This window comes from Dipodomys merriami, unplaced genomic scaffold (genome assembly GCF_024711535.1).
Source record: "Dipodomys merriami isolate MVZ:Mamm:240054 unplaced genomic scaffold, mDipMer1.0.p SCAF_676, whole genome shotgun sequence".
In the NCBI taxonomy this organism is placed as follows: domain Eukaryota; kingdom Metazoa; phylum Chordata; class Mammalia; order Rodentia; family Heteromyidae; genus Dipodomys; species Dipodomys merriami.
This window is the reverse complement of record NW_027206264.1, coordinates 450,745-471,667: the sequence shown is the minus strand read 5'-3', so window position 1 is coordinate 471,667 and position 20,923 is coordinate 450,745. Positions and strand designations below refer to the sequence as shown.

General features: G+C 40.6%; 1 protein-coding gene across 1 annotated transcript in view; it reads right to left on the bottom strand.

The window, feature by feature from the left end:
• LOC138815865 (ras-related protein Rab-2A) overlaps positions 1 to 20,240 on the bottom strand; it is an 81,793-nt gene extending 61,553 nt beyond the window's left edge. The window contains exon 1 of the mRNA XM_070005243.1: positions 19,934 to 20,240. Coding sequence (XP_069861344.1) covers positions 19,934 to 19,979 — 46 coding nt within the window. The 5' untranslated portion in view covers positions 19,980 to 20,240. The remainder of the gene's footprint in view (positions 1 to 19,933) is intronic.
• Positions 20,241 to 20,923: the final 683 nt, after the last annotated feature.

The window sequence follows — 20,923 nt, the reverse complement described above, 5'->3', positions numbered from 1 at the left end:
TAAGGATCAAGATAAATTTACCTAAATCTAATGACAAGTGTCCTTATAAAAGGGTCAAAAGATGAATGGATAAATCTCTCTCTTTCTCCTCTCTCTCTCTCTCACACCCACACACACCCACAATTTTACCAGGAGAATGGATGGAATTGGAGATCGTTATTAAGTGAAATAAAGCCAGACTTATTTAACTTGTTTCACATGAAAATTCTCAAACGCAGAATCTACTGGGACAAAAAGGACATAAAATAAAAGGGGGACTATTAGGAAAGAAGAATAGGATCAAGGGGAGGAGGGAGAGGAAATGAGAGTGGGGTAGAGGAAGGAAGTTCATTATATGTATGTGTGAAAATGCCATAATGAAATTTGTTTTATGCAGTTATATACACTAATGAAAAGAGAGAAAGATAACAAAAAAGGCACAGGGAAGAAAGCCACAGAGGCAAATGAAGGTATGTATATCTGAACCACTAGAAAGCTGGGAGAGGCAAGGAAAAAATCTTCCTGAAGCTCTCAGGAGCCTTGCTTGCTCTGACCTTACAATTTCAGAGTTCTGGCCTTCCTAACAGCAAGAAAACACATTTCTACAGTTTTAAGCTACCAAAATTGTTGTAATTTCTTTCAGTGACCACAGGAAACCAATACTATAATCAAGAGTTATCTTTCATTCCTTTCTCTTTAGACTTTTATGCTGTTAGTCTGCTTAGTCTTGCTGATTCCTTCTATATTTCCCAGTGCTACCAGTAATGTAATTCAAACATAAGCAATGAGTCGTGAAGGGAAAAAGATATAGGGAATATATAGTGTATTCATCTGAGAAGCCTGTCATCTGAAAGCTACGAAGGAAGGGAAGGTAGTCATTGAAAAAAACATTTGAATACATACCTACTATGTTCTAGGCACTGGAGTTGGCAAAGAAAGGGTTTAAAAGGGGGCTGGGAAGATGGCTCAGAGGTAGAGTGCTTGCCTTGCATGCCTGAGGCCCTGGGTTCAATTCCTCAGCACCACATAAGCAAAAAGAAAAAAGCCGGAAGTGGCGCTGTGGCTCAAGTAGTAGAGCGCTAGCCTTGAGCTGAAGAGCTGAGGGACAGCGTCCAGGCCCAGAGTTCAGGCCCCATGACTGGATCCCCCCCCAAAAAAAAACGGTTTAAAAGAAGTTCCCCAAAAGAAGCCCAAAACTTCTTTCCCCTACAAACAAGAAGGTATAGAAACAAGTATGCTGATAATGCAGGAAGAATTGCTAAAGTTTCAATTAGAAAAAGTAGTAAGATGATATGAGAACTGATCCCTCCTTTACTTGATGTAAATCAAATATGTCTGTATCTTTCTTCTACAAGACTGGAACTATCCAATACTGAAACAATTCTAGAACATGATCAAAGCCAAGAACATAAGTGGATAACCACAGCTGAAAGCTCTCTCTTACACACTGGGCCTTTGTACTATTTTTGTACAGGTAGGCTTCAAACTGGAAAGGCTGCTATCTCAGCCTCCCAACTGCTGGTCTTAGTTACAAGCATGTTACACCATATCTAAATAGTACATATTCATTTAGTATTCTTTAACTGCCAGTGGCTTTTCATCCACTTAGTTAATATCTACTCATCTTGAAGACCTAACTCAAATGCTATACCCTCAAGGAGAGTTCCTGTAACACACACACATCCTTTCACAAAATGAGTTAGACATTCTAATTTTTAAATATGGAGATTTTTCTGGAGGAATATATAAAATAATTGACTTGTTTCAGGAGAAAACAGTACTTTTATTATCAAAGCTGGAGAAGGAACACTGACAATTCTATAATTACCTTGCTCATTCTGGATGTAGCATGAACATCAGGAAATCAAATTTAGACCTATATTCTAGCTAACAGATGAAGTTAGGCTTCATTGAAAGGTAAAAATTGACCTTGTAAAGAGCTGCAAGCAATACTAAGAATTCAGCAACTCTGTGCTAAGCCCCTATAAAAGACTCACGAATGGAAAAGACTTGGCAGTTTATTCCTCCCCCCACATTTGTTTTTCTCTTTTTGTAGTGGATCAAACACAACACCTTGTACATGGTTAGAGGCAAGTGCTCTACAACTGAGCTTCATGCTCAATTGTCTCCCATATTCCTTTCACAAACTCTGTCTTTAAATCCTCAAAGTTTTTATTTTCTTTTCTTTAGTTTTTGCTATTGGGATCCCGTCTAGGAAACCATTATTACATCTAGTTGTCATGTCCTTAAGTTTCCTTTGTGATGAGAGTTTCTCAAGATAGTCTTTGTCCTTGATCTTGACAGTTTTGAGGAGTACTGCTAGGGTATTTTGTAGCATGTTCTGTGCTAGACTTGATTTTTTTTTTTCTTTTTCATGATTAGACTGGTGTTATCAGTGTTTGGGAAGAAAACACAGAGGCACAGTGCTATTTTTATAATATCAAGGGTACATACTATCAATGTGACTGATCACTTTTTCAGGGTCTCTAGCAAAGAATCCTTGTCACCATTCCATAATGTACTTTTTAGAAGAAATTTACCAACGCAGCTCACATTTATAATGATCTTTTTAAATGTTTTAACATAAAAACCTGATTGACTACTTTTAGTACAGACTCATCATCTATCCCCATATATGCCCTTTAGCCCTTCATATTTTTAGTATTATCACATGTATGCATAACATTTAAGAAATAAGAGCTTGCATTTGAAGTATGTACTCTAAAAGTGAAAAACAACTGAAAACTTTTCACTTTCAATTCTTCCTCACTTCCTATAAAATCCTTCATTAATTCTAACTCTTAATTATGATCTTTTCATTTTGACTACAGTTACCTTAGGTAAGGGCCTTACTACTATTTCTTTTGACAAGCACAGTAACTACATAACATCTTCCTAATCTCCAGTACCTATGATTGTATTAGAGATGGATGAGTAAAGGAGACAGAAGAATAAAGATGAGCATTTTTCTTGAAGGGGTTTGTGCAGTACTGAGATCTGAACTCAGGACCCAGCCCTTTTACTGTCAGGTAAGGTCTAATGTTTTTCCCAGGAACCAGTCTGAGGACCTCCTACCTATGACCTCTTTAGTAGCTAGCCTCACAGATATACACTACAAACTGTAATTCTTAGATCTCAGCCTCCTGAGCAGCTAGGATTAGAGGTATGAGCAACCAGAGCCCAGAGGAGGATTTTTTTTTTTGAAGAATATTTCCACTAGGTGCAGTGGTACAAACCTGAAATCCATCACACAGGAGGCCTGTGAACAGGAGGCCAGATTGAGCCATAGTAAGACATTGTTGTCTCAAGAAACACCCATCCACCAAACTATAGCACCTGAGAAATACATTTTTCTGAAGTAGCTTAGAAAGCATATTCCTTTCTCCCAATGACTCCATGTTTAGATACATACATATCGTTATACACTAAGTCTATTGTACATTGTTTCTAAGTAGTATATTATGATATAAATGATTTGTGTCAGCGTTGAACTCTGTAAGCAAAAGAATGATTTCATGTAATTGGCAGATTAAATTAGTAAGAGCCAAAGCAGTAATATGCTAACAGTGACAAAACTAAACTGCTAAATTATACAAAGTAGGTATCAGTTAACATAAGGTTAGTCTGTTAAATTGAAGCACATGAAATAAAAAAAGTAACCTAAACTTATATATTTGAACTGTATGTTTTTTAATGAAGGGCTATTTGGCATCATCAAAATTCAAGTGTAAATAGGAGTTGACCCAGAAATTTGATGTCTTTCATAAACATGCAAGAATGCTAACCATAATGTGGTTAGCAGATATAAAAATATCTGTCCAAAGATGCAAGTAGACATTTGTTGTTTATGGCAACTAAGCACTAGAATAATCTTCTTTGAACTGCCTGGTAGTTGGGTTTAGAAACATGGACCAATGATTAGCCAATCAGAAGTTCCTGTTCAGAACTTGGAATCCTGAGAGGGTGCTGCAATGTCAGGGTCCCTCAAGAGATAAGATCTAGCAGAATCCAATGGCACAGTACATTCCCAGGGTCATCTTAAGTAAGCTATATTGACACAGTAACTTAACTGCAAACTTAATGCCTTAACAGTAACTTTGTTCATTTCCAAGCTTGATTCTACTGCCTGCCTATCAGTTCTGTTACCATTACACATTTTCAATAAAATCAGCTTAACTTTAATTGTTCTGTAATGTTAGTATCCACAAACTCAGACAAACAGAATAAGAAACTGATCATTTATGACTCAGTTAGGAAAAAAAATGGTTGAAAAGAACAAGACAGATTTATATGTGTTGATTAGTATGTCACCTAGAACTTACCGAAGTGAACAAATAAAATCATGGAACAGTATTACTTGTATAATTTATTGGTGGGATTAGGACACGTGCATACATGTACTCATCTCCCTCACACTCTAGGCTTATATATGCACAGAAAAATTCTGGAAGAACATATACAAGCCCTGGTTTACCAATTTTACATACATAAAATATAAGGAAAATATCTATTATCACCGAAAGTATATTAGCAATGCTTGTTCTGACCACATCCAACTACCTCCTTTGGACATGGCATTTAAATAACCAATATCTACTTCTCTGTGACAAAAAAAAAATGGTTACATTAAATGGTGGTCTGCTAAGAAAATTACCAAGAAGCCAATAACTAGTCACACAGAAGATTTTTATTTCCTTTATTCCTCCAAAAGCCCCTGAAAACTATTACTCCATTCTTTTTAACAAGACTTACCCATAGCAAAGACTAAAAATTTACACAAATTTCTAGTGCTTTTCTAGAAAATGAGGAATAAAGCTTTGAAGGTTTTTAGAGGATAAACCCAACTCATTGGCCTGTGTCACACAATGCTCTTCATAAAATAGTTCCAAGATTCCTTTAGTCTTTGTACTTCTGTTCCTCCAACTTCCCCAACTCTTAACTCTTACTACTTATTTTGTATAACAACCCTTGTTAAATTCATTACAATTTCAAAGAAAAATAAGTGTGAGGAACTCAGCTCAATTGCTACCACTTAATTAACATGAAGAGGGGCAAGAATACAAACTAATCATATAGCACTATTAGGTAGAGAATTATTCAAAAAAGAATGACCAAATCTGCATGTTTCACTTGTAAGATGGGTTAATGGGTAAGTACGATTACTTGGGGAATATGAATCACAGTCGCAGTATGTGGTACTCAGCATACAAAAAATATTCAATGGATTCAGACATTGTGGCACACACTAATAATCCCAGCACTTGAAACCAAGGAGGAAGACTAGGTTTTATGCCAGCCTGGGATACCTACCAAGAGTCTGTCTCCAACAAACTAACCATGTGCACAGTAAATGTTTACTTAAAATCTAAATCTACTATGAGCCATTTACAGTTAGAAATAGTATCCTTCATGATCCTTTAGTACTCTGTTCAAATAGCTATCATATTTGCTTGTAATTATTGTGAGAAACATTCTCCCTTTATAGTCTTGTTCATTTTTCTAACCCACAGGAATCTTTTAATTTTTAAGTCAGTAAGTTTTTACTAAAGGACTTCCATGTTGTGATTCCTTCACTACTCATCAAGATTTCTCTTCATGAATAGCCCTTAGAATTGATTTTAAATTTATTTTTAAAGTATTAGAAATCAAATCCAGCCCTCTACATTTTGTATATGCTACCTTTAAGTCCTACTAAGCAATAACAAAACCCCTGCTTGCAAAGCTCTACTATAAACCAATTTACCCCTTAACAAGCTCTTTCCATTTCGCAAGGTGTATACTCTTTCTTTCTTCTACTCATGGTCCTAGTTCTGCCCACAAAAAGCCATAAAGGGTAAGTCTAAACTCTCTTTAATATGACAGTTTCCCAAGTATCTGAAAGCCATTTATTCTTCTTTAAGATACTTGTGACTACGTTTTTTAAAAATAATTTTTTATTTTGATTAAGTCATTACATAAATTTCACAGTATTGTGAGATAGTGATACTTAAAGTCACAAACACATTCTAACCTTCATGAGGCAAATTGTCATTAGTATGGTCTATAAAGTTTGTGAAGTCTATGAGCTTTGACAATACAGCTATTTCTTCCACATCAAGTGTTAGCTGTTCCCTCTATCTCTCTCATTCCCTCCCTCCCATCGCTGCCCTTGAGTTGCTTGGTTCATTTTCATCAATGCCCAGTGTTTTCCTCTGTTTCCCTCTAATTCTGTGTCCTCCTCCTAGTTTCCCTCAGATATGAGCATATATACCATATGTGGTCAACGGCATGGGGTCATTTAGTAATGATACGACAAGATGAGTGGAGGTCCTTTGTTTCTGGAGTCCTGGTCACTTGTCCTATCTCCTTACGTTTTATATTTAACATCCACATATCAGAGAGACATGTGCCCATCCACATATCAGGGAGACCACGTGCCATTTGTCTCTTTGCTCTTGGCTTACCTCACTCAAAATGATTATTTCTAGTTCCATCTATTTCCCTGCAAATGCCATTATTTTGTCCTATCTAATGGCTGCATAATATTCGATTGTATATAGGTATCACAATTTTTGGATCCATTCATCTGTTGTGGGGCATCTGGGTTGTTTCCATATCTTGGCTATTGTGAACAGTGCTGCAATGAACATGGAGGTGCATGTGTCCTTGTATCTTGGTTCCTGTTGCTCAGGGTAGATGCCTAGGAGTGGTATGGCTGGGAATACTTGTGACTAAGTTTTTACAATGTCGTACTTGATACAATCATGTTATCCTTACTGGACTCCTGAACAGACTCTAGTTTATAGATTTCTCTCTGAAACTTTAGTTTCTATAACTGACTTGCAGTTAGGCCTGGCAGGATAAATCTGTTACTTTGCCTTATATGTGCAACATACTTTTACTCACTGAGCATCACATTTATTTTTTTATATTTTTATTTTTTTGGGGTCCAGTCGTGGGCCTGAACTCTGGGCCTGGGCGCTGTTCCTCAGCTCTTCAGCTCAAGGCTAGCGCTCTACCACTTGAGCCACAGCACCACTTCCGGCTTTTTTCTTTTTGCTTATGTGGTGCTGAGGAATCGAACCCAGGGCCTCATGCATGCAAGGCAAGCGCTCTACCACTGAGCCATCTTCCCAGCCCCCACATTTATTTTTTTGTTGGTTTTACTACCAATCTGATTCATATGAATCCAGGTATGTTAGACCTTAATAAGTTTTAGACGCTTACTGTTATGTAAACAGGAGCCATTCATCTTTTATTTGTATTCATTTTTTATTTAATTCCACCTTGCTAAATTTAGCCAGTCAGTCAGAGTATCATTGTCATTTTGGATAATCTACATCATGCATTATTTCTTTCACCCAAATTGGATTTTATCCAACTTACATTATTAAATGCAAAAATTTGGGACTCCATATGGCAGCTAGCTTCCTCCAGCTTGCCTATATGGGCAGCCTACTATCTACTGTTATTAAATCAGTTAAATATCTGCTTAGCTGTGAAACCAGTAGAACTTCTTCACCGTAAATCCAAGGTTACCCTGAAAGAGTGTAACTAATATCTTTACTTACAGGACTGGTAAATCAACTCTCCAGTCATATAATCATTATTATTTTACATTATGAATGATTATTTATCTAACAAGGGACTGGATTCATCTCAGGACCTCACATGTGCTAGGAAAGGACTCTAGCACTTGAGCCACACTGCTAGTCTTCATTCTTTATTAATTCTTGTATCAAGTAGAGCTCTGCACATTAAGTAATTTGGTACATGTGAACTTTAGTCTCTGAAGCTGAACTAAAAAGACATTACCCGAAGTCATAAGATAACCATTGATCTATAAATTTTTTTGTCAGTTGTGAGGCCTGAACTCTGGGCCTGGGTGCTGTCCCTCAGCTCTTCAGCTCAAGGCTAGCACTCTACCACTTAAGCCACAGTGCCACTTCCCGCTATTTCTGCTTATGCGGTGCTGAGGAATCAAACCCAGGCCTCATTCATGCAAGGCAAGCATTCTACCACTGAGCCACCTTCCCAGCCCCTAAATTTGTCTTTTGCAGATCTACAAAATTATCTTTTTCCAAAGGGGTTCAAAATTGAGAGAAGCCAGATACCAGTGGCTCACTCCTATAATACTAATTACTTAGGAGCATGAGATCTAATGATCACAGTTTGAAGCCAGCCCAGGCAGGAAAGTTCATGAGACATTTTTTTTTTTTTTTTTGGTCAGTCGTGGGGCCTGAATTCTGGGCCTGGGCGTTGTCCCTCAGTTCTTCAGCTGTAGACTAGCGCTCTACCACTTGAGCCTCAGCCCCACTTCCGGCTTTTTCTGCTTATGTGGTGCTGAGGAATTGAACCAAGGGCCTCATGCATGCAAGGCAACTACCACTGAGCCACCTTCCTAGCCCCATCATGAAACTTTTATCTCCAATTAACCACTAAAAAAGTCAGGAAGGAGAGCTGTGGTAAGTGATAAGAGTGCTACCCTTGAGTACAAAATATCAGGGACAGTGCCAGGCCCTGAGTTCAAGCCCCAGGATCTGCACAAAACAAAAAAAAAGAGGGGAGAGGGGAGAGAGTAGAGGGGAAAGAAAAAAAGAGGGAGGGGAGGCAAGGAGACATGGAGAGAGAGAGAGAGAGAGAGAGAGAGAGAGAGAGAGAGAGAGAGAGAGAGAGAGAGATCACTTAAGCAATATCTATCAAACAGTAGCAACAGTAGGCATAGACAAAATCAAGGTAGAAGGTGACTATTGGCCTTATCCTATTTTTTCTAAAACTGCACCACTTCATTTTCTTGACAGTCCTTTCGGTTTCAATTGGTTCATGTAGAGATCTGAGATAGAAAGGACTTTTTTCTTTTACCGAGTCCAGGGTGAGATCAGAATCAAACAGCTGGTCATTTTGTAATTTACACATGATCTTATTTCTTTCACTTTAAGCAATAAGTTCCAAGTTAGCAAAGTGAATAGCTTTTTCTATAGTCAAAACCTATCCCACTAGCCGGGCGCTGGTGGCTCACACCTGTAATCCTAGCTACTCAGGAGGCTGAGATCTGAGGATCGCGGTTCAAAGCCAGCCCGGGCAGGAGAGACCGTGAGACTCCTATCTCAAATAAACCACCAGAAAACCGGAAGTGGTGCTGTAGCTCAAGTGGTAGAGCGCTCGCCTTGAGCTGAAGAGCTGAGGGACAGCGCCCAGGCCCAGAGTTCAAGCCCCACGACCGACAAAAAAAAAAAAAAAAAAACCTATCCCACTAAATTTCAGGATGCTCAACAGGAAGAAAAAATAAATATTAGCAGGAAATAAAGAATTTTGCAGCTTACAAGATATCTGCACACATTGTTAACACCAGGCTATCAAAAACTCTGTGAAGTAAGCCAAGGCAGGCATTACTATTGCTTTTTTTTCTTTGAGAAAATTGAAGATGAAGAGGATTGATCATAAATAAGCACTAGAGCCATAACACTCATCAGCATAGTCTAATTATAAATACTAGACTTTTGGAAAGTATCCAAGAACGTTATCTAAGAAAATAACCATAGAGGATTTGGAATAATATATTGTTTTAACTAAGATATTTATCATTCATTGTTAAAGATGAGCAAATCTAAAATTCATCTATCTTAATAATGTTGAGAGCAGCAAAGCAAGCATGAATACACTACTTACACAGACATATATACTGTAAGTAAATGAAGGAAAACTGACACTTGAATTTCAAAGATAAATCTCAAGAATTTAAATTAATTGTTCAATTCTACAAACCATTAGAATCTTTCTACAGTAACTTAAAAGGAACAATGCACATCTTGGAAAATTTGACCATCATATTGCTTTCTCTGTGGAACATGTGCTTACTTCACCTTCCTGTAATCTATGGCTTGATCCCTGACTATCTGACTGAACCACAGTGTCATCTGATAGTAGAAATCCTATTCTATTAATAATTACAATGCATACAACAGCATTCAATTTTCTCAATAAAATGCAAACTCTGAGCTGGGTGCTGAGGGCTTACACCTGTAATCCTAGCTACTCAGGAGGCTGAGATCTGAGGATCTTGGCTTGAATCCAATTTGGGCAGAAAAGTCTGTGAGACTCTTATCCCTAATAAACTACTCAAAAAGGCTTAGGAACAAGTGCATAGGCCCTGAGGTTCAAGCTCCAGGACCAGCAAAAACAAAACAAAAAACAAACTCTGATTTAATTTTTTAAGAAATACAGCAATGGAAGCTTCAAGTATTGGTTCTTGCCCAAATCCCAGCCCTTACAGGCTGAGGCAGGAAGACAACAAGATCCAGGCCAACCTGGGCTACACAGCTAGTTCAAGGCCAGCCTCAGCCATATAGTGAGACCCATATATAGCAACAGAAAAGAACACAGGCCCCTAAGGTGGGGAAGAGGCAGATTAGTCAGGATGGGAGTGAGAGTCAACTGATAAATATCTCAAGACACATCTTTGGGAAGAGAGGTGAAAGGTACACTTCTGTAATGTTTATTTCCCAATCAAAATCAAGTTAAAAAATGGAAGGAAAAAGAAAAAAAGGATGAAAAAGTACAGAGGGGGACCTATGTACATGTTGCCCTATGACTAGACTTTGAGGAGCTGGGTATATAGCTCAGTGGCAAAGCACTTGATTAGCATGAGTGAGGCCGTGGATTCCACTTCCATTTCTAGCACCAACCACCAAATAAAACCAAAACAAACCAAAACAAACCCAACAAAAACAACTTCAGATAAAGAGTATCCTGGACTATCCAGGTGAGTCCAATCTAATCCTTAGACGTAGTGAACCTTTCTTAAAGAAAAATAGGATGATGACCTAAAAGGAGTTAGAGATGAAACATAAGAACAATGTGGACCATGCCTTTGAAGGTGGAGAAAGGGGCCCAGTGACCCCCAAAAAAGTGTGTGCATGTGGGAACAGCCCTCAAATGATAGCTAGCAAAGAAACAGAAATCAAAGCCTTACAGCAATATGGAAGTAAACTCTTTCGACAACATGAAATCAGTGACTCATTATTAGAAGGAAAATCCACCTTATTGAAACCTTAATTTTAGTGCCATTTGAGCTGCTCATTTTCTCATAGTTTGCTATTATAGTAACAGAAAATTAATGTCTCCTTCCCTAATTTACATAAAAATTGTAATTTTCTTCTCTTAAATCCTTCTGGAAATAAGGAGGAAATAAATTGGTCAATGCCATGTAAGCCTACTCAGCAGAGCCTACCTAGCACACATTCATCATTCTGAAGCATTAACCATGCCAGGCACTATGCTGCTTTCAAAGAGCTAGCTGAGGCATGCAGATATTAATACTCATTTCTTCCTTTCTCCTTCAGATTTGGCCATAAATACAGCAACTGTCAGCCATACCTGAAATGGGAACCTTTTAAAGAGAGAACTGGGAGAAACATAAGCTTCATCACAGCTATCAAAACTAAAAACTATGAGGTGGGAAACAGGGATGAGGAAGACAAAGGGAAATAGAGCCAGGCTACCCTGGCATGAACAGCCCTAACTTTTCATTCACTCTACCAATTTGTAAGAATAATTTTTTCACCCATGAAATTCTAACTTCATACATGAAGTATTAATGGATTTTAAATGGCCTTTAACACTGGGTGTGGAAGCACATGTCTGTGATTCCATAAGTGGCAAGGTGGATGGAGTTCCCTGCCACGCTGGGCTACAGTATTTCAAGACTAACTCATAAAACCAACAAGGGCTAGGGATGTAGCTCCAGAGTAGAATACTTCCCCAGCATTGACAGTATATAAAGAACTATAAAAAGTGAACAAGTTCTCATGAGAATCTACTAGTGAGACCATGCCAAGAGCTACTGTGATGGAGAATTCCATATAAATCTACCTTGGTATACCTTAGGGATTACTTAAATACAATCTCAGAAAGAAGAAAATTTGACATTAGGAAAGGGAAGACTACTTTTAGAAAAACAGGTTAAAAAAACCTGACAATAACAGAATGTTATAGTACTATTACAAAAACGCTTGCTTAAAAAAATGTATTTTAAAATAGTGATGTCTAGAGCTACAAAAAGAGCAGCTCTGAGAAGACCAAAGTTGTTGGTAGTGAAAAACATAGCAGGAACTAAAAGGGGACAACGAGTTACATATAGTATCTCAGAAAACCAATCATCTTTTTGACAGATACCCTTTGCTTGTAAATGAAGAATAACAGCTAAAATGTAGGGCATTTTAAAACTTGAAAATAAGAAAAGTTGATGAAATCAAATGGGAATGTTTTATGTAGAAGTCCAAAAGTAAGAAAAAGTCAAGGAAATCCACATATGGCTGCCTCTGATAGAAAAGGACATAGCCTCACAGCAAGAGGATGAGCAGAGAATAACAAAATGGAGCAAGCACAGCTGGGCCAGAAGGAAAGAAAAAACAGCTGAGTTGTGAAAATCAGGGTCTACCCAAACATAACAACAAAATTAGAGAGCTTAGAGAGATTAAAAAGGGAATGGAAAGAGATAAAGGAGAAAATTAATTTCTTGCTGGAGCAGAAATAGGTGGGACACAAAGAACAAGAGCACCAACAAGGAAGGGGAGGGGCATTATTTGAAATGAGGCTCACTATGGGAGGAAAGGTAAAAAGAAATGAGAAGAGCCAACAGCCTTATGGCAGAAGCAACAAATATTATGGAAAGGAAGCAGCAAAACAACTGAGTAATTAAAAAAAAACCTTCAACAACAAAACCTCACATACATATGACATACACATAGTAGAAATTCAAGTATAAAAGAAGCCCATCATCTAAATTCTAGATGATATTAAGAGGTGTGTTTTATGCATGTTTCAATTTTTATCTATGGACCAAACAACTAAATACACTAAATGAAGGTAAAACTAAATAATTTTAGGCATGCTTTAATTCCTATAAAAAGGAAATCATAGAGCTAAGACTGCCAGTGTACACACGCAATTTCTGCATTCAGGATGCAATGGCAACAGGATGTCTGAGTCCAGAGCCAGCTTTTCTCTACATAGTGAATTCCATGTCATCCACAGCTACTTAATGAAACCCCATCTATAAAATCAAAGGCTGAGCATGTAGCTCAGTGCAAGCATGCTTACTTAGCATAAACAAGGCACTGAATTTAATCTCCAAACCTCATCGCTTAAAAAAAAAAAAAAAAAAAAAAAAAAAGGCGGTGACAGTAGCTCACACCTGTAATCTTAGCTTACTCAGGGGGTTGAGATCTGAGGACCACTGTTCCAAGCCACCCTGGCAGGAAAGTCTGTGAGACTCTTATCTCTAATTAACCACCAGAAACCGGAAGTGGCGCCGTGGCTTGAGTGGTAGAGAGTTCATCTTGAGCTAAAGAACAGAAGGGACGGTGCCCAGGCCGAATTGAAGCTCCATACCCCGCAATAAATAAATAAATAAAAAGCCCTAGATGGATTAATATAAAATTTAAACTAGCAAAAATAAGGAAGAGGTATGTTCACATATATATTCCTTAAACATAGTATTTTTATTCTATAAAACTATTAAGACTATGAATGCATATTATACTGTTCTTTTATATGCATGATACATCTTAGAACAAAAAATGGATAGTTTGCAGCTCTAAACTTCCCAGTTTATTTTTTCCAACTGTCTAAAAATACATTTTTTATTGTGGTTAAATATGTATAACGAAGTTTAAATATCTTAACCACTTTTAGGACTACAGTTCAGAAGTGATATGTGCTTCAGGATGTTGTACAACCATCACCAACATTTACCTCAGAATTATTTTTCCAGATAACCCACAAAATCTAAAAAAACACACAAACAAAAAAACCTTCAAAATTTCAAATTTGGGTCTTCCACAAGAAGTTTTTTCTTTAAAAATTCTACTGAGCTATAGGGGGGTGCTAGCAATTCACACTTGTAATCCTGAGACAGAAGTTCAAAGCCAGCCCCGGCAAACAAATTCAAAAGACTCTTGTTTGTTTGTTTGTTTTGTCGGTCATGGGGCTTTAATTCCGGGCCTGAATGTTGTCCCTGAGCAATTCAGCTCAAGGCCAGCATTCTACCACTTGAGCCACAGCGCCACTTTGCCACTTTTGATGCTTCTGGTTTTCTGGTGGCTAAATGGAGGTAAGGGCCTGCACAGCTGGCTCTGAACAGTGATCCTCAGATCTCAGTCTCATGAGTAGCTAGGATTATAGGCATGAGCCACCAGCACTCCAGCCAAATTCAAAAGATTCTTTTATCTACCAAAAGAAAATGGAGGGAGGGAGGGAGAGAGTTTTTAAAAACTAACAACAATTTAAAAAAAAACCCACCCTCCACTATGTAATCTACTCCCATTCCATCAACTCATCTACTTTCAAACTTTCAATCTCAAGACTTTTCTATCTTAAAATAACATGCATATAGGGCTGGGAAGGTGGCTGCTTGCCTTGCAAGCATGGGGCCCTGGGTTTGATTCCTCAACACCACATAAGCAGAAAAAGCCAGAAGTGGCACTGTGGCTCAAGTGGTAGAGCGCTAGCCTTGAGCTGAAGAGTTCAGACCGACAAAACAAACAAACAAACAGAAAAAAAAAACCGTGCATACACAAACACACTGCTAGCTAACCTGATGTTGCAACCAAATCGTTATAACTTCCTACTCTAAAATTTCACACAAACTCTTCAGTGAAATAGCCCATGCTTTGCATATTAATTTTCCAGTCTCTTATAAAAAGATCTGATACTCCTTAAAAACTTCAAAACAAAAAGGAAAAAAAACTTCACAATAGAGAAAGGCCCATCTCACCAACACCAGCTGTCCTACAAGTAGATTTTTTCATCCCTAAAAGTAACTAACTGTAGAGCTTATGAATTTTTTTCTACACATTTATACTGTATACTTAAAAATCCATAATTCTTTTAAAAACACAGAGGAAACCATATGTTACACTTCTGGACCTTACTTTGCCCCGCCCTATTCACTTCTTTCTGTTTTGTTTATGAAACAGGGTCTTATATAGCCCAGGCTAACCTCACACTGAAGAGCCCCTGCTTCAGCCTTGTGAGTGCTGGGATTACTGAAGTGAACCACCATACTAGTTTGTCATTCACTGCTTAATCCAACAGTGTGGCAAAATACTATGGTACTCCTGCCATTTTAACCAAATGTCTTCTGGTTTCTAGAGCATTTGACACTGTGACCCCATCTTTTCTGAGATTTGTCTCTTCTGTGGACTCAATACTGTAATTCCAGATCTTTCTATTTGATTCATATTTCTAAGTCTCTTCATCTGATAATATTCCCTACCATCACACTCAAGCTTTCTCTTTCAAAATTCATCACCTACTTCATTTCAGAAACTCCATCAGATCTCCATTTGTCAATAATTTTGCATGTGCTCCATAATTATTCTCATCAAATAAACAAGAGCTTGCTTTATGGGAGTATGATATATAATTTCACTCTGCAGCTATTTGAAACACGTTAAAATCAACAAGCCTCTATCCAAAGCAAGGGAGAGGACAGATAGAGAAGTAAATCTGGGAAGAAATTTCTCAGAGTAGAAATTTATTAATAAACACTTGTTATAAGCAATTATATTTCCCTACATTGTAATTCCAACAGTTCCAATGATGAACACTCGGATAATTAGTAATCCCTTTTTGTTGTTGTTGGTCCTGGGGCTTGAACTCTGGGCCTGGGCTATCCCTCAGCTCTTCAGCTCAAAGCTAGCACTCTATCACTTAAGCCACAGCGCCACTTCCAGCTTTTTGTTTATGTGGTGCTAAGGAATGGAACACACGGCCTTATGCATGCAAGGCAAGCACTCTACCACTGAGCCACCTTCCCAGCCGAGTGTTCCCTTTTATTAGTACCCAAATCTCTAATCCAGGTTACTCTCCTAGCTCCAAATGCATACTTCCTCTGAGCTAAAGATTTCTCCCATGCCCATATGGCAAATTCGTCTCATGGCTCTAATTTCAGCTCAAACATCACCTTTTCAATAAAGCTTGGCATCACCTCCCCCAAGGGCACACAGGCTTATTAAAACTCACTGAATGCCTACCATTGTTATCTAAAACACAGTCAAGGGGCTGGGAAGGTGGCTCAGTGGTAGAGTGCTTGCCTTGCATGCATGAGGCCCTGGGTTCCATTCCTCAGTACCACATAAGCAAAAAGAAAAAAAAAAAAAACAGAAGTGGCACTGTGGCTCAAGTGATAGAGTACTAGACTTGAGCTGAAGAGCTGAGGGACAGCACCCAGGCCCAGAGTTCAGGCCCCACTACTGGACCCCAAAAAATAAAACAAAATAAAAAAATAAAATACAGTCAACAACATTTCTAACAAAAATTATTTAAAATCCAAGCAGAAACAGAGGAGGAAAAGCACTGGAACAGAGAATGAAGTGTAAAGAGGAAGGAACTAATGCAAGAGAGAAAGGTGGGGTTTCTCATTATCTTAAAAGTAAGAAGAGAGCCAGTGTGGCCAGAGCTTATAATTCCATCCCTTAGGGAAGGAAAAATCTCCCCTTCAAGGACAGTCTTGTCTACGATCAAGAAAAACAAAACAGAACAAAAAGAAAAAAATCCAAAGAACACAAACATAATAAAACAGTAACAAATTTTTACAATCTTTCTTTTTTTTTTTTTTTGTCAGTCATGGGGCTTGAACTCTAGGCCTGGGCGCTGTCCCTGAACTCTTCAGCTCAAGGCTAGAGCTCTACCACTTGAGCCACAGTGCCACTTCTGGCTTTCTGGTCGTTAACTGGAAATAGAGTCTCACAGACTTTCCTGCCAGGGCTGGCTTTGAACTGGCCACCAGCACACTCTTCTTTTTTGAGGCAGGGCAAGGGCATTTCAGATAGAAGTAAAGTTTGTGCCTATCCATAACCTGGCTAAGAGGCAAAAGAGTTAGTGGTGAAGTTAAAATGGTGCACAGATGCCAGAAATTTAGGAGCAAAAATAAAAGGTTTGCCAGGCACTGCTGGCTCACACCTGTAATCCTAAATACTCAGGAGGCTAAGAGTTGAGGATCACTGTTCAAAGCCAGCCCAGGCAGGAAAGTCTGTGAGACTGTTCAATTAACCACCAGAAAACTGGAAATGGTACAGTGGCTCAAGTGGTATAGTGCTTGCCTTGAGCTGAAGAGCTCAGGGACAGTGCCCAGGCCTGAGTTCAAGCCCCAAACTGAAAATAAATAAATAAATAACAATTTTTCTCTTATTTTTTTACACTTTAGGTCAGGCTTAACAACTTTCTACTTTATATGTCTAGATTTAAATGGTATTCCCATAAATTATTAAGACACCACTAATAAAAGCTACCTTAAAACTATATTTAGTTGTACAGTAAAAAGTTATCATTATGTTCCTGTAAATTTTAAAACTGCTTTGAAAGATGGGTCTTGTATAAGGAAAAATGCAGTTTCTTCTAGGAAAAAAAAAATCAAAGCACTTTCACACATTTATTATTTTACAACACATACAACTGATAGCAGGAAAAGCCAAGAATGACTGATTTAAAGGCTAGGCAAAGTGAGTGACAGGGAAATTAGCAATTCTAAGATGCATCTTTTTTACATTATAATTTTTTTAAATCAAAATGGGACACAAACTACTGACTTAATACCATCTTTACAGGCACAAACTACTGACTTAATATTATCTTTACAGGGGAGGGCCACATTATAACTATGGGTATTCTCTGAATTAAGTAAATATAGTCTAAGATTTTAAGCACAATCAATAAGCAAGAAAACAACAGACATGTGCTACAGAAATCTAACTTATTCATGTATATTAATAGGAACACAGTGGCATCGGATTATTAATTTAACTACATGTATATGGTTTACTTTTTGTTTGGCTCTTTCTGAAACACAGGACTATGATCAAATATGGAGGCCTACACAAGTAGGCCTCCACAAAATAAAGCAGTCTGGGTATTACAGCAGAAGAATGCTACAACTTCAAAGACATTAACTTCAAAAAAGAAATAGTCACTTTCAACCAGGAAATCAGGAAAATCTTGGCATAGTCAATAGCTCGATGTATGTTCAATCTGCCTACCTCGGGTAAGAATTCTAAGGACTGATAATATTTTATGGGAAGAACTGTGGCAGAAGGCATTCCAAGTAGAGGGAGCAACAGGGCCCGGAGAATCCCCAGAAACCAATGGCTAGACTTTCCTGGCAGAAGCAAGATGAGGAGCAGGGAAAGTAGACAGGGACTAAAATATGGAGTTCGCTGAAGGTCAAACTAGAAAAATGTGAGTGAGCAAACTATACAAATGTCAGGAGCTGCACCCTGACACCCATCTTCAGAAAGATTAAGCTGAGTGAAGAGTACTGGTTGAACTGGAGTGGAGGAAGTGCTACCCTACACAGTCCAGTGTCAAGTATTCAGTGTCAGAACTAGGTCATAACAGCAGCAATGCCAAGAAAGGAGTGTCTTCCATTTGAATGACATAGGGCACTTTTCATGAAAATGGAACCCAGATACTCCCTAACAATACTTCATTTATCCATCGTAGAGACACTGGAAGACAACCTGCGAAGTCTAAGGTCGCTGCTGCTCATATAACCAAGTGGCCAGAATCACTCTTCTATTTTTCAACATCTCTATCCAACTCCATTTTAATAACCTAAATGAATTTAGAATGCTTCTTCCTTCTCCTTCCAAATGTAGTACATTTTAAAAAGTTTATAAATCTGCTACATTTGCAAAACATTGCTTTATCCAGGATTTCACAAAACACTTATTCCCAAAACACTCAGAGACAGATACAGACACAGATACACACAGACACACACACCGACACACAGAGACAGAGACAGAGACACACACAGAGACAGACACAGACAGACAGACACACACACACACATACACACACAGAGAAAAAAATCCTCCTGAAAAACACTAAATTGCAGCAGAAAAGTTTTCTTCTAGGAGGGGGTCAACTTGCTTCCACAGTTACTTATAGAACATGCTTCATCATTAGTGCAACCACAAGCCGCTGCTTACATTTCCCAAGTTGTGCAAAGGGTCCAAAGTTGTGCAAGAGTCACCACTGAAATCAGACTCTGGTATATTAATAGTTGTAACACCTGCACAAGCCTTAGGTTTATTATTAGATTAAAAGTAATGTCCAAATCACAGGTATTAAAATTATTTTACAATTGCTTTATTTACTTCTCTGAGGGTTTTTTTGTTTCCGCTTCAAGCTTGTGACCACAACCTTGACCAACTAAAAATATCAACGACCTCTGCACATGCACAACATACGAACACATTTAGAGCATTGCACGGCTCGGCCTTGCCTTACCACCAAATCAAATAACCCCAGGTTACACGTGGCAAGTGGAAGAACTCTACAGCGGGTTTAAAGGGATTGCTCAGCCGTCAAGTCACGTGATGTGACCTATCCTGACTTGGGAGCTGAAGGGGTTAAAAATGAGAATTTCAAAGGTTTCTCTCGGCTGGCTGGCCCCCATCGATCGGGGTGCGCCTGGTCTAGGCCTTTGTCGGATTCGTGCAGGTCGCAAAGAGGCGAGACCGTGCAGGGAAATCAGGACCCCAGCCCTGTCACCTGCTCTACTAGGTCGGCCTCCCTCTTCCTTTTCGGAGGGGGGGGGGCAGCGAGAGACCCAGGTGACGGCCCCGGGGACAGGGTGCCAGCCATCGGAGTCCGAGCCCTGATGGCTCTGGGCCGGGTCCCCCGTGCGGTCACACACAGGCTCCCGACAAGGGGTGGAAAGCGGCAGCCCCGGGGCTGGGCTGCAGGCCCGGCCGGGGCGGAGGTGGCAGGCCGGGCCTGGCCAGGCCGCGGCCGCTCGCAGCGCCCACGTCACCAGCTCCAGCACTGCGGAAATGGAGCGACGCGGGCGGGCGGGCGGGCGGGAGGCGCCGGGCGGAGTCCGCGCCCGCGCCGCCGCCCGGCGCCGTTTGCCCCTCAGCCGGGACCTGAGGGCCGCCGACACCCGCCCGGCCGCGCACAGGGCCCTCACCTGTGTCTCCGATGATGATGTACTTGAAGAGATAGGCGTACGCCATGGCCGCGGCCGCTCCGTGCCAGGGCACACGGCTCCTCCTCCAGCTACTGCTCCTCCTCCGCGCCCCTCGCCCCGGCGCCGCTCAGCCGCGAAACACCAGGCCCCGCCCGCCGCCGTCGCCGTCAGTCGCCGGGAGTCCGAGGCCGAGAGGAAGCACGACAAACTGACAACCGCGGAGGGCAGTGAGACAGCGCCCGGCCGAGCCCAGCCGAACAATAACAGCCACCGCGGCGCCTTCGCCCCGCCTCCGCGCCGACCCGGAAGTGCTGCAGCCGCTGGCGCAGCCGGAGGAAAGGGGAGGAGCCCCGCACGCCGGCCGCGCCCTCCGGCCCCGGAGCTCCGCCCACCCCGCCGGAGCCCCGCCCCGCGCAGAGCCTGCCGTGCCGGGTCCTCCCCGTGCTCCCCGAGCCTCGCCGGCTGGGCGAGGCGCACACCGATCTTCTAGCACGTTTGAGCGGGCGGCCCGGGCGGCCGGATGACCGTGGGGAGGTGGGGGAGGAATGGGGATTCGATTACGTCGCTGCCCCACGCGCCGGCGCCGAGGCCCTCTGCCCTGCGATGGGGAACCGGGAACCGGGGACCGGGGCGGGGGGGGGGATCGTGAGAAGGCGGCGGGGGCCCGGGATGCAGGGGGTGGCTGGTGGGGGTGGAGGTGGGAGTGAGGGCTGTGGCATTGGCAGCTGGGCCCGTGGTTTCTTAGAAGTCTTGAGTGTTTCTTGCAAATTCGAATCGGACGGCGAAAAATAATGGCGTGTCTGTACGATGGAATACTATGCTGCTCTTAAATAAAGGCCAGGCCTACGTGGTGGGAGGAGTAGGTAGAAGGATCTCCGAGTGAGTGGGGGCTGGGAGGAGGAAGTCAGCAGGAGATCAAAGCTAAAAGAAAAAGCAAAAAGAGCATTGGGTGGGGGAGGGAAGTGTGGCTCCTGTAGTAGAACTTTTGCC